The 14,810-nt window shown below is 47.9% G+C and overlaps 1 protein-coding gene across 3 annotated transcripts in view; it reads left to right on the forward strand.

Annotated features, from left to right (window-relative positions):
• Positions 1–14,810, forward strand: part of RFTN1 (raftlin, lipid raft linker 1) — a 207,607-nt gene that overhangs the window by 18,746 nt on the left and 174,051 nt on the right. For all 3 annotated transcript variants that reach the window (XM_066351294.1, XM_066351293.1, XM_066351292.1), the window contains exon 2: positions 297–449. In XM_066351294.1, coding sequence (XP_066207391.1) covers positions 305–449 — 145 coding nt within the window. In that variant the 5' untranslated portion in view covers positions 297–304. The remainder of the gene's footprint in view (positions 1–296; positions 450–14,810) is intronic.

Raw genomic sequence — 14,810 nt, forward strand, 5'->3', positions numbered from 1 at the left:
CTGAGGTATTATTACTTTCCTCAGCTACGGAGAAAGCGCAGAGCAGTGTGCTTTCGGGGTCGTTTCAGAAATCACAGCATGGCTGGCAATGATCTCGTCACAGAAACGGGCCGGCCTGGGTGTGGCGCTCGGGTCCTCTGGTGTTCAGGCCATATATTGAGTTACACTCTAGATTTCCTCGAGGCTGAGGTCCTCGGTGTATTCTCTGGGGAAATGTGGAGTCTCTCTTGTACTGTGGTGTTTAAGAACGAAATCTCAAACAGTGCTCCTGCCCCTTTTCCCCCTTTCGCCGACAGCTGCTGAGATGGGGTGCGGATTGAACAAGTTGGAGAAACGCGACGACAGACGGCCTGGGAATATCTATTCCACTCTGAAGAGGCCTCAGGTGGAAACCAAGATAGACGTGTCCTATGAGTACCGCTTCCTGGAGTTCACCACCCTGAGTGCCGGTGAGTAGAGGCCCGGCGGGGTTCCTGGGGACGGTGAGCTGGACCCAGAATCACTCCGCCGTCCCCGCCCCCATCACCAGGCAGGGTCTTCAGCTGAGGCCGCCCCGGGGTGGGGGTGGGGGTCAGGGGGGTGGACAACGACATCCTGGGGAGGTGGACGAGGTGGAGAGCTGTAGGAAACACAAAAGGGTAGGCCTGTGCAAAGGGGCCTGCTTGCAGAAAGCCAGATTTTTATGCGAAACCCTTTCGCATTTTAAAATACAGTAACTAATTCCAGTTAAAGCCACATATGAGCCAACTATTACACATGAGTGGGCTGAATTTGGCTCATGGACCCACCCATTTGCAGACCCTGTTTTATGCCAAGCCAATGAGGAAAAGGAAAATGTGCCTGATTTCCTCACATTAATCTGCCCATCCAACCAAATTTACCTGTTCCACCATCTTTCAAGAGGGCTTGGCTTTGCCTCACCTGGGCCACAGGGTGTCCTGGCACCTGCCACCACCTGCATCCCACTGGCCTGGGGTGACTGGCAAGTGAGGGTTGGTGATTTTACCCCAGAACATTTGCTGAGCACTGACTGTCTGTGGAGTGTTGGGCTGGTGCTTTGGGGACATGGTTATCTGGCGCTTCTTACCTGGTGGCAGGGAAGACTCCTGCACACGGGAACATGGGGGAAAACTCAACAGGCTATGATTGTAAGTTGGAAAACATGCAAAGTATGTTTTTGGAAGAGAAAGGGAGCGTTCTTCTTTTGGGGGGGGGGGGATGGCAGTCTCTGGAAGTTATGAGCAAAAACCAGGTGCTACAAAACTGAATCATCTTATGACACTTCCTCCCTGGACTTGAGTGTATGTTGAGCTTCTAGTAAGAGAATTAGTGGGACGAGCCTCAAGTTCATGGGTGTGAGTCCTGGCTCTGCTGTGGAGCGGCTGGGCAGATCACTAGGCCTGCAGTCCTGGGCTATCAGATGAGCGCTTGACTATCATCTCATAGGACCAACTATCCATCTCATAGGACAGCTGCGGCACTTAGAGGAGGGAGCATGTGGGAAGCTCTCACACACTGTCTGGCGCGTAGTTGGGCAGTACTACTGTCAGTCCTCTCTCACCCTTCTTCCCCTCTTCGCCCTCCCCCTCCTCCCCCTCCTCCTCCTCCTCCCCCTCCTCCCTTTCTCCTCCTCCCCCTCCTCTCCCTCCTCCCCTTCCTCCCTGTCTTTCTCCCCCTTCCCACCCTCCCCCTCCTCCTCCTCTGTTACCACCTCCCTGCTGAGGCCCCACCTGCTTCCGGAGTCCTGAGGGAGATAGAGAGCTGCCCATCTCTGTAGGGATCATCTGTGCACCCTTCCAAGTCCCCCACACTGAACCCAGCAGCTTCCTCATCAGATGGCTCTGCTGGCACCCTTGATGAGTAATGTCACCACCGTTCCTTTAAATAGCCAGACTTGACACCTTAGTCCTCTGTGACCATGCCTTCTCCTCACCCACAATTTCCATTTCATCACCCAAGCCTATTAAAACTACTTCTGAAGATACATATAATAAGAGTTCATGGAACATGAACAAATCCAAACACAAAATTATTTTATAATGACATCATCTGGCCATCCATTATTTGTTCAATGAATGTTTGAGTGCCCACAACATTCTAGGCATTGTAGAATGATGAAGGAAAAAACAAGCGTGTGTATAGGAAGAAAGATTGGAAAGAACTATGTCAAGGTGTTAGGAATTGATTGTCAGGGAGCTGAGATTATCGGGCAATTCTTTTTTTTCTTCTTCTTTATGTATTTTTTGCATTGTGGTGTATTTCTTCCGTTGTTAAGGAGAGTAATTTTTGCTAACCCTCCCGCCCCAAAATTCTCACTGTTTCATCACTCATCATCTCAATGACTTCCCCAACCTCCTGTCTCTCTGCTTCCTTGTGCTCCAGCCCACACTGTTTTCTGTGTTGTGCTTTCTTTGATTGGATTACCTTTTCTTTTGATTAGAAAATGAACATACAAGTCCTGGCTGGTTAGCTCAGTTGGTTAGAGCGAAATAAGAAACACCAAGGTTGCAGTTTCTTTCATTTTTATTAAAAAAAAAAAATTTTTTTTTTTTTATTAAGTGAGAAGTGGAGAGGCAGAGACAGACTCCCAAATGTGCCCCAACTGGGATCCACCTGGCAAGCCCCCTATAGGGTGATGTTCTGCCCATCTGGGGCCGCTGCTCTGTCGCTCGGCAATGGAGCTATTTCAGCACCTGGGGCCAACTTGATTGAACCATTCGAGCCATGGCTGTGGGAAGGGAAAAAAGAGAGAGCTAGAGACAGAGAGAGAGATAAGGGGGAGGGATGGAGAAGCAGATGGTCATTTCTCCTGTGTGCCCTGACCAGGAATTGAACCTGGGACTTCCACATGCCAGGCCAGTGCTCTACTGCTAAGCCTACTGGCCAGGGCCATAGGGTTATGGTTTCAATTTCCCGTCAGGGTGCATACGGGAAGCAACCAGTGAATGCACAACTAAGTGGAACAACAAATGAATGTTTCTCTCTCTCTCTCTCTCTCTCTCTAAAATAATCAGTCAATAAAAATAAAATAAAATAAGCATATGTCCATTATAAAATTTTGGGAAAACATTAGGAAAATCCCATCTGATCTCCCTGCTCCTGCCCCTACCCCCTACAGCTCATATCAGCCTTCTGCTCAAAGTCCTGCTGTGGCTCCCTTCACCCGAGGGACACCGGCTTCCTTCTGTTTTCATTCTCCTCCATTTTTCCCGTGTGTTCAGCCACTGCAGCCTTGCTATTTCTTGATGCCCCCAGGCCTTCTCAGGCCTTGGGCACTGCCTGTTCTCTGCGCCTGGAAGTCCTCCCAGATATATCCTTCACCCAAACTCTAACCCCCATCTCTGTGGAACTTGCCCTGATTACCTATTTGCAATTTCTTTCTTTCTTTTTTTTTTTTTATTAAGTGAGAGACAGGGAGCCAGAGACAGACTCCTGCATGCTCCTCAACCAGATTTCACCTGGCAAGCCCCCTACCAGGTGATGCTATGCCTATCTGGGCCACTGCTCCATTGCTTGGCAATTGAGCTATTTTAGCACCTGAGGCGAGGCCATGGATCCATCCTCAGCACCTGGGGCCAACTTTGCTTGAACCATTAGAGCCATGGCTGCAAGAGGAGAAGAGAGGGGGGGGGGAAGATGGGGAGGGGGAGAAGCAGATGGTCACTTCTCCTGTGTGCCCTGACCAGGAATTGAACCCAGGACCTCCACACACTGGGCTGATGCTCTACCACTGAGCCAGCCGGCCAGGGCCCTATTTGAAATTGCTGCCTCCTCTCCCACCCCATCTCTTCCCCTTCTGATTTTACTTGCCGAACATTTTGCTTATCATTATTTGTGTCCTTATTTGTTGTGGGCTTTCCTTCATTAGGAGGTAAAAGCCCTTCTGTAGAGTGGAGTGCAGGGACTGTGTCTGTTTTAGCCTCTGCTGTATCCTAGGATTTAAAACAATGCTGGCAAACAGTAGACAATTACTAAATATTTGTTGAATGAATAGTCAATGTATATTTCTGTATTCTGCTGTTTTGCAACTTAATGTTGTATAGTGAGGCATGTCCCTGTCATTCCATATGTTCCAGAAATACGACTTAATGGCTGTACATGATTTAATCACTCATCATACTGTAATTTATTTAGCAGTTCCCTTCTATTAGACATATAAGTTATTTTGGGCTTTGGGCTATTATAAATAATGTTGTGATAAACCATGCTGGACATAACTATTTGTGCACATTTCTGATTATTTCCTTAGGAATTATTGAGTTGAAAGATACTAGTGTCAGAACTCTTGACAGATTGCTAAATTGCCTGAGATAGGACCTGTTTGTATAAAACACAAATCCGATCATGCTGAACCCTGTGGCTGGTTCCCCTGGGTAAATGAAACGCAGGTTCCTGCTGGAGCTCAGGGCTTTTCTCAGCTTGGCCTGGCCCTTTGCAGACTCTCCCCTGTCGTTGCCGGGAGGACGTGTGCTGTGGCCCTTGCCTTCCCTGCTTCCCTGCCTCTCCTTTCCCAGGACCCTCACTTCCCAGCTTCCTGATTAGCACAGGGCCCACCCCACCCTTCACTGTTTACCAGAATCCCACCCACCAGAACTCTCCTTTCTTGACATCCACCGCGTCAGAATTACGTTCTTCTGTACACCAATGTTGCCAGTATCATCGTGTGCCGCTTTTTTAACATCATATATTGCGCTGTGTTTCCTTGATGGCAGAGGCCAAGCCTCGCTCACCTCTCTGGTCTTCTTTCTCGCTCATGCTTTCTGGCTGAGCACAGCGTGTCCTGGGTAGTCGCGTTCTAGTGAACCTTCAGGGTAAGTGCTGCGCATGCTGACTCGGTTCCCCGCGGCCTCACAAGCTCTTTCCTGGAAGCTCCAGTCGGATTATTTGTTATTGCTCCAGGGTGGAGCCAGCAGTTGTCAATAGCCTACGATGTGTCCAGTCCTGTATGGGGCATTTATTCCTGATCTATTTTGTCCTAACTTTACAACTTTGTCAGAGTATAATGTTAGCCCACTACACTGCAGTATTTAAGGTGCTAAGCCTCTGAAACCATCGTCTCATCGAGATGCAGAAGCTTTCCATCACCCCAAAGGTTTCCTCATGCTCCTTTGCAATCCTCCTTTTTTCCCAACCCTTTTCTTCCCAGACAAGCATCTGCTCTTTGTCACTGATTTTTTTTATTTTTTTATTTTTCTGAAATTAGAAGTGAAGAGTCAGTCAGACAGACTCCCCGCATGTGCCCGACCGGGATCCACCCGGCATGCCCACCAGGGGCAACGCTCTGCCCACCAGGGGGCGATGCTCTGCCCCTCCGGGCCGTCGCTCTGTCGCGACCAGAGCCACTCTAGCGCCTGGGGCAGAGGCCAAGGAGACATCCCAAGCGCCCGAGCCATCCTTGCTCCAATGGAGCCTTGGCTGCAGGAGGGGAAGAGAGAGACAGAGAGGAAGGAGGGGGTGGGGGTGGAGAAGCAAATGGGCGCCTCCCCTATGTGCCCTGGCCGGGAATCGAACCCGGGTCCCCCGCACGCCAGGCCGACGCTCTACCGCTGAGCCAACCGGCCAGGGCTTGGGTGGTTTCTTATGTCATTGAATCCTCACAGTAAGTAATGAGGCATATGAGTACACCCATGCTCTCTCTCTTTCTCTCTCTCTTTTTTTTTTTGCTGACAAGGAAGTAGACATTCAGAAAGGTTAAGTAATTTTTCTAAAGATGCAGTGCCAGGAAGTGAGCTGGCCTCAATTCTACCTGGTGGCTTAGACAGGAAGGGGATTACATGCACTATTTAAAAAAACCAAAGCCAGAGCTAGCAAGGTTTTGTTGGTGCCTGGCCTGGAGTGTGGTGCTGCTGTGGATGGCCCTGGAACCGCAGCCTCACCTGGAGGCTGGCGGAGGCAAAAAGCAGCGGGAATCTCACAGGGAAACACATCGGCTGCCAAAACAAACACACACAAAACCACTCTCGATTCTGGGCGATTTGATCAGGTCTTACATTTTCAATTAACTCTGGTCACCGAAGGATGAACCTGCCCTCTGATGGGTTTCGTCCCAGATGGAGGCCCACAAAGCATTGCAATTTCTTCAAAACGGCCCCATCTTACCCCTTTTATGTGTGTGTTTTGCTGGCTTCTCTGTGCCAGGCCACTCAGACAGACCTTGAAAGCTACCTGTGTCAGCTCCATGAGAACCGACTGTGTTTTATATGTATTTGCTGCTGGGGACAGTTGGCACAGTGAGTGATCTGTATAATGAGGCTAGTGCCCAGAGCTTGGCCTTCGCTTGAATGTTCCAGTCTGGTGCTGTCCAGTATAGGAGCCACCAGCCATATGGCTATCTAAGTGCAATAATTAATTACAATTAAATAAAAATTAAAGACTCAGTCCATCTGTCACACTAGCCACACTGCAGGGGAGCAGCAGCCCCATGTGTCCGGGGGCTGCCATATTGGACAGTGAGGGTAGAGAATGCTTCCATCAGCCCAGAAAGTTCTGTTGGGCTGCTCTTATCTGCTTATTAGGGAGGATAGCATGGTTCCAGGCATGAACCCACATCTCTAATTCTGATTAATGGACTGTTTTTATTCTGAAATTTTACCTTTGGGTTCTCTTGGGACCATAGAATGAGAGTTCATTGATGCCACAAATACTTATTGAAGGCCACCCTGGGGTGAGGATGTTGTGTCCTAAGGACATAGGGGTGCACCAGACAGGAGAATTATTCCGATTGTCTTAGCTCAGCTGCCATAACAAAATACTCCAGACCAGGATGGTGGTGGTGGTGGTGGTGGTGGGGGGTGCTTAAACCACAGACATTTATTTTCTCACGGTCATGGAGGCTGAAAGTCCCAGGTCAGGGGGCCAGCATGGCCGGGTTCAGGGAAAGCTGTCTCCCTGGCTTGCAGGAGGCCACCTTCTTGCTCTGTCCTCACATGGCTGAGAGAGAGACAGAGAGCAAGCTCTCTAATATCTCTTCTTTTAAGGACATTAATCCTATTAAATTAGAGTTCCTTCCCTTTATGACCTCCTTTAACTTAAATTATTTTCTTATTCCAAATACCGTTATACTGGGGATTAGGGCTTTAACATTTGAATTTTGAAGGGAGACAATTCAATGGTCTAGTCTACTTGGTTTAGATTGGTTCAGAATTTCTGGCAAATGAAGAACCAGGGGATTGTAGTACTCAATGCTTAGTGATGGTGATAGAGGGAACATGGTAGCCCCCAGTCTTTTTGGAAGGGTGTGTCTGTGCCAAGGAAAGCTTGAGATCTGCAGGTGGATTTGGAGTGAGCCAGGCAGAAGAACGAGGGTGGAAGGAGATAATGTTTTCAGGTATAGAGGACAACCTATGGGTGGGACCAGAACCCAGAGACAACATTATATACGTGGGAAGCTGGCAGCAGTTCAGTTTGGTTGGAGTGTGGTCTTTGGGAGAAGTAAGTGGGGGGTGGGGAGCAGATGACTAAAGGTTTTAGGTTTTGGACTGAGGAGTCTAGATTCTCTCAAGAGCACTGAGGTTTTGAAGGTGGGGAGAGGTGACATGATCACATTCATATCCTGGAAAGCCTACTCTGCGTTTAGAATGAAGAAGGATGGAAGGGGTAGAGCTGGGGGAAAGAAAACCATTTGGAAGCCATTGCGATCATCAGGCAAGAGGTGAAGGTAGTCTCAGCTAAGGGAGTTGCAGCTGGGACAAGAGAAGTAGGTGGGGTCAAGAGAGATCAAGAGGTGGTCGCCGGGTCTGACTGGCAGATGAGGGAGAGGAGCTAGTAGAGGAGGATGTGGGTTTGGTGGTTACCTGGTTGGCAGTCATGAGGGCCACACAGCTGGATCCTCTGATTCTGCTTTATAGCACTGTCACTCACTCATACAAGTAGCCTTGAGAACCCGAGGGAAGGTATTATATTTCTCTCTCTCTCTCTCTTTTTGATGAAGAAATTCCTTTGACAGGTAGGAGGTAGTAAGTGCGACCCTTAGCTGAGACTGCCTTCACCTCTTGCCTGATGATTGCAATGGCTTCCAAACTCTCTTCACTCAGGACTTTTGTACTGTACAGAGAGGAGAGCTCAGTGCCCACCTGTCAGGCCTATTGCCTGGTGTCTCAGCGTATCTGTTTAAATCATTGTATTGAGATACAAGTTATATACAATGAAATACTCTCATGTTAAGCGCATGGCTCCATGAGTTTTTATAAGTGTAAACACCCAGGTAACTAACACCATACTCAAGATACAGAACTTTTCCGTCACCCCCCAAACCTTCCCTCCTGCCTCCCCCAGCCCTTGCCCCGGACAGCCGCTGACCTGCTTCCTGTCCCTGTAGGTGCGTGTGGCTCCTTTTAGAGTAACATAGGAACGGAAGCACGCAGGATAGAGTCTTTTGCGTTGTACTTCTTTAACACAGCACAATGCTTTTGCGATTCATCCATGCTGTTGCATGTTATCAAGAGCCCATTCCTTTTTCTTTCTTAGGAATAGTCCATTGTTTGAATATGCCACAGTTTGTTTAATCAGTCTCCTGTTGAATATTCAGGCTGTTTTCCAGTTTGGGGCTACATGAACATTTGTGAACCAGTCTTGTATGGACATATGTTTTCATTTCTTCTGGATAGATATGCAGGAGTGGAAGTGCCTGGTTGTTTGGGAAATGGATGTTTACCTTTGTAACAAACTGCCCAGCTCTTCTCCAAAGTAGTTGTACCATTCTGCATTTCCAACAATGTATGAGAGGTGGTAGGTAGCTTCAGTTTTTACATATAGTAATTAGAGTTACTATTTATTCAGCACCTAGTGTTGTGTGAATCAATTTTAAACCAGCTAACAGCAATTATACGAGGTGGGTGGAGTCACCTCCATGGTGTATATATACATTGAGATCTTGAGTTTGGAGGGGTTATAAAAGTAACTCGTCTTGGGCCACCTAACAGTTGGATGTTTGTAGCACATCCTGTCATCTTCCTGAACAGTGGAGCCTTCGCTTTGGGCTGTCTTGGTCTCTCAACTCCTCTGTGGCGAGTTTTAACTAAATGGAAGGGCTTCCCCTGAAAAAGCTGAAAAGTAACTCGTGCTTTATCGCACATCTTCTTCGAGCTGGTCTTTTGTTTCTCCTCTTACATTCTTGCTTATAAAACACTCCCACGATACACATTACAGTTTCTAGGATCAGGTCTGATTGCCACATTTTTAAAATTCCCATCTTTGTGGTTTTCCTGTCTGAGAGGTCTTTAAGAGCTGACCTTTGGGATTTTTTCTTTGACATTGTGCTGACCAGGCTCATACTTGGATTTTGGCTAGCCTTAAGTTCTTCTGTATGTCAACTTTGGGTGGTCGTGTAATAACAGAAAAGACATTTATTATTCAAAGCATGCGCGTTAGGCAGTGAATCATTTGAGGGTCCGGTTTTTATTGAACTTCCAGTCTGGATTAACCACAGCCCTAAACACAACTGCAGATGCAGTGGCTGGTTAATCATTGTCTATGTAAGTTGTCCTTTTAGTCTCTCTTCACCACCAGGGGAAAGACTAATCTGAAAAGAAGAATCAGAATCACAACTTGCATTAAGGTCTAAAAATTAACAAACTAAAGTGTTCCGGCGCTAAAAGTGTGGGTGCCTTATGACCAGCTATAAGTCCTGGCACTGTTTGATTTCGTGGGTTTTAAGATAACATCCAAAATAATGTTACCCTCCAGAGAAAGACTACAAGCCCTTATGACCAATCATTTCCTTAAAGGAGGGCTCTTTAAAACCCAGAATTTCAGCCCCAGCCCCAGACTTCCTGATTTATTAGGTCTAGGGCAAGTCCCAGGAATCTACATTTGTAACAAGTTCCCAAGTGATGTCCATACTACTGGTCAGGGGAGCACACTTGGAGAACCTTCAAAGATCAGGTAGAGTGCAAATTTCTTTTATCTGAGCGGTGATAGGAGGGGAAAAAAATGGTAGTGGTGTGAGTTTTTTAAGTATAAAATAAATTCAAGAAATACTTTCACACTCAAACTGTTTATGACCAACTCAATGTATTTGGAAGGCTAGGCCATCCTCCTAAAAAAAAAAAAAAAAAAAAAAAAAAAATCGGGTTGACACAATGATTCTCAAACTTCCCGTTAACCATTTCCATGCCCAGGCTGCACTCCAGACCAATGAAATCAGCCTTGGGGAAGGGACCCAGACATCAGTATTTTTGAAACTACAGGTGGTGCCGTGGTGCCGCGTGGCTGAGGATGAGCGAGCGCACATTGCGCAGGGCCAGGTGCTTGGCACAAGCCCGGGCCCCAGCTGGTTACCCTTAGGTGGGTCGTGTGCAGAGGTTCGGCTTCCCTTCCGCCTTGGGGCTGTTTGAATCTCCTGCAGGTCGCCCCCAGATCTCCTGAGGCTGGTTTCCTTCCCCAGCCTGTGGAGAAAAACTGTGACACGGTGTCAGTTGGGAAGCCAGGTACAAACCGTTGTTCTCAGACTTTAGCAACATCTGAGTCACTTGGTGGGCTTGTTAGGACACAGACTTCTGAGCCCCTTACCCTTAGAATTTGTCATTCTGTGGGTCTGGGCTGGGGCCCAGGGTTTTGCGTTTCTAGCAAGTTCCTAGGTGATGTTGCTGTTAGGATGACCACACTGAAAACCACTGGGCTAGCCCGAGGGCAGTAAATCCCCCCCACAGCCAAAAACACCCTCCTTACCTGAGTCCTCCATATCTTAGTTGTAACTGAAGCCCAGCTTTCCCAGGTAGACACCCTGTCTCCTCAGGACACCCTAACACTTGAAATGGTTGTCCTGTCAAGAAAGCCAGCCCTTCTGGAGTGAGGCCCCTCCCCTCTGGCCTTCCCCCGCTCTCCCAGCAGGCTTTCCTGGAATCTACTCCCTGTTCCGGAAAGGGGACCACACATTCCCCCCACCCCGCCTTTGCATGTACTGTCCCCATGTGGAGTGCTGCCCCTCCGCTCCACCCCCGGGCATGTCTGGGTCCTCTCTCTCCTTCAGGCTCCAGGAAATGCTTCTCCTCCTCCAGGCTCTCTTCTCTGAGGGCCCAGCCCCCAGGGATGACCAGCCACTGTGGAGGGGGACAGAGGAGGACACGGAAGGGGAGGATGGACGAAGTGAGTGTCGGCAAGGAGGTTACTGGGCTCCGCTGGAGAAGGAGGCATGGGAGGTGGGTTCAGGGAATGGCTTCTTGCTGGCCAGGTTTGTAGCTGGCCCGTTGTCTTGGGTCTGCAGACAGCCCCTTCTTGGCTAGGGGCCTTGGTTAGTGAATATTGTCCTCCCCACGTGGCCAGGGCAGGAGGGCACAGTTCAGCTCAAGGGGCAGTCAGAACTATGGCTGTGGTCAGCATATTCCCCAGCATCTAGATGGGCCCCATCTTCAGGAATGTGGCTCATCACACGTACTTCTAACCACTCCGCCTCAGAAGCAGGTCTGCTGGCTGCAGTCGGCCCCAGCACTCACATGGTCTGGCCTCCTCCTTGGCTCCTTTTTGGAAGACTGCCTTAGTTAAGTCTGCATCACCTCAGTTCCCTGCACCCCTCTCCTATTTCTTTGCCTTGCCCCTGCCAGTCTGACCACGCCCTGTGGATATGCCGTAGAGTGGGCCACCTAGAGAAGCGTTAATGGACTGAGCTTGAGCTGGTGATGTATCCGGTAGTGGACTAGGAGTGACACCTGGCTGCAGGGGCCTTCAGGTGTGGGTTCCCCTCTGCAGGGGAGCCCCACATAGGAAGCTGTGGAAAAGAGCTGAGGGAAGGGGTGGTTATTTGGATGGCAGGAGGAGTCTTGGTTTAAAGTGGGTTTCACCATGGGGTTCGGAGTCTCGAGTGTCCTGTAGTGTTTGTTTTGTCATCCTTAATGAGGTATTTATCACCTCTCTCTAAATGTGGTAGCTGCAGCTTTAGAGCATAAATTCATCTATAATATTTGCAGCTCTTCAGCAGAATTGCACATAAAGTCACTGATATTTATGGCATTATTTTCCAGGTAAAACAAACAAACAAACAAAGCAATCTTAAAGCACAATGTTAGAAGCTATGAAGGAGGGGAGGTGGATGGATAAAAGGAAGACCCAGCCCAAGCTAGTAGAGCAGGGGTCCCCAAACTCTTTACACAGGGGGCCAGTTCACTGTCCCTCAGACCGTTGGAGGGCCGGACTATAAAAAAAACTATGGACAAATCCCTATGCACACTGCACATATCTTATTTTAAAGTAAAAAAACAAAACGGGAACAAATACAATATTTAAAATAAAGAACAAGTAAATTTAAATCAACAAACTGACCAGTATTTCAATGGGAACTATAGGCCTGCTTTTGGCTAATGAGATGGTCAATGTGCTCCTCTCACTGACCACCAGTGAAAGAGATGCCCCTTCCAGAAGTGCGGCGGGCGCCGGATAAATGGCCTCAGGGGGCCGCATGCGGCCGGTGGGCTGTAGTTTGGGGACCCCTGTGTTAGAGCATAAGGCAGGAGCCCCCCCCCCCAGGTCTGAGTTAGGGGAGGGATGACACTAAACTCCAGCTGCAGCCCCTAATCTCAATTGCAGAGGCTTACTGAGAATTCCTGCAGATGACGAGGTGTTAGGAGCGATGGACATGGATGATGATGATGATAATAATATTGCAACGGTAATAACAGCCAATGAACCACACGCCGTGCTCAGTGTAAATTAATCCTCACGGGATCCCGATCTTACAGATGAGGAAATGAGGCTCAGAGAGGTTGCCCAACCTGCCCTCTGTCACGCAGCAAATATGTAATGGGACTAGAATCTGAACCAGACTTGCCTTCCAATCCTTTTCTCGTAAGCAGTGTTGGCTGTGCCGCAGGTGTCTCCGGCACAGCCTTCAGGTCTGGTAGGCTCTGAGCTGTCATTCTAAGATCCCAGCTCTGATGGCCTTCCCTTCAATAGAGCCCTGCACTCGGGAGAACTTACCCCGATGGTTGGTGAGTTATAGGTGGTGGGCCTGTAACTAGCAGCTGCGTGTTATGGCGTGTGGGCTGTCATACGGCTCCATTTACTTTAGCTCAAGGGGTCCTTACAACACTAGAATGATTTTTCAGTCTTCAGAATTCATGGCAAGGCTCAGGCTTGCAGGGCCACAGCTTGACTTTGGGTCTTCCATGTCCATGTGACCTGTGCATCTCACCGCTGCCCAGGCCTCTCAGGGTCTGGGGGTGGGAAACTATGTTAAGATCACACTGCCTATCAGCTGTTGAAAACCACTTTCCTTACTTGCCAAGGTCACATATGTTGGTTAATGACCCAGTGGAGTATAGTGCTGGTTTTAAAATAGGGCTGTTTGACCTCTGGCTCAGCTGGGGCAGACCCAGTCTGAATTTGGATACGTGTGGACGACTGCCACTTCGTCCCAGCTTTGTCAGTGTGCCAGGCTCAGAGTCCATCCTGTGCCGAATATAGACGCCTCCTTTGCTGAAAATAGTGCGCGCTGTAGGGTATGAAAACATTTTCCTTTCCTAGACAATCACTCCTTGCTCCTCTAGGTAGCATCGACTTCTGTGAAACCATCTGCTCTTCCAATATAATTTCCAGGCTATTAGATTAAATAGTTCCTCCTGACCCACTTTCAGCTTCTGTTCCCTTTCGCTGTTCATTAATGAATTGTATTGTGAAGTTTTCATGGCGAGTGTGTGTGTGTACGTGTGTGCGCGCGCATTTATTTCATTTCAGTTTGGGCAACAATGATTGTTGGGCACTATGAATTTACTTAATTTCCTATGCATGTTTCACTTTTGTTTTCAGTTTCTGTAACTGCTAGGAGTGAGTTGCACTTTATCTTTTCTTTGTAAGACTCATGAAAGGAAGTCAGTGGCATGAGTTATGAGTTGAGGTTCTGGTTGGGAGATGTGCTGAAAACAGACCCTGTTTTTAAACAGAAGATGCGGAGTGGTAAGGAAATCGTTTCCCATAAACCATGTCTCACCGCAGATGAATACGCTTTTTGCAGTGTTGGTGGGGAATTTTAAAGATAAATGAGATAATATGTGTGAAATGGCTTTAAGCTTTTCTGAGCCGAGCTGCTACATACATCTTCTGTAGTGTTGTTGCATCTGATAATGCAACCGAGTCTGCTATTAGTGTTATTGTTGTTAAATATTCACTAATGGAGATAATAAGATTAGATTTAAGAGAGAGGAAGGCATTCTTTGCATTCCTTCCTTAATATGAAAACTCATCTGGCTCTTTTTTTCCTAGCGACTCCAAATACAGTCTAAGAAACAACAAACACTAAGTCTTGTACGACAGTAGGCTCAGGTGTGTGTGTGTGTGTGCATGCGTGCGTGCGTGCGCACATGTGTGTATGTGTGTGAGCAGTAAATTTCAGGGACTTAAAGCTGCCTTCAGTAAAATGAAATTCCTTGGTGATGACTGTGATCTGTCAAAGCAAAACCAAGTTATTTTTCTTCAGGGACTCATAAAAGCCGTGCTGTGGTAGTAATAATTTTTTATCTAATTTGGTTAAAACGGAACAGAAAACAAGCTAATGTTCTATGCACACTACTAATTATCGTTACTGGCAACACTACTTCAAAGAAGTTTTTATGGAGAGGTTTTGTCCAATATTCTGGCCAGATTTCACTGGTGCTTCAGAAGAAAGGAGGCCTGTTGACTCTTACCTCTGAAATAGTTTCAGAAGCAGGTCTGGGGTAGAAAGGTGAGTGACCGTAACTTCAGGTCGCATGTCACTGTCATGAAGTCTAGACAGGCATTTTCTCAGTTCTTGTGTTTCAGGCAGACCTGAAGCTAAGTCTTTGTTTACAGGTCCGACGTCCTGATAAAAATTAGGTAGGTGACGAGTACCTGCTACACTTATC

Source organism: Saccopteryx leptura, chromosome 10 (genome assembly GCF_036850995.1).
Source record: "Saccopteryx leptura isolate mSacLep1 chromosome 10, mSacLep1_pri_phased_curated, whole genome shotgun sequence".
NCBI classification, from domain to species: domain Eukaryota; kingdom Metazoa; phylum Chordata; class Mammalia; order Chiroptera; family Emballonuridae; genus Saccopteryx; species Saccopteryx leptura.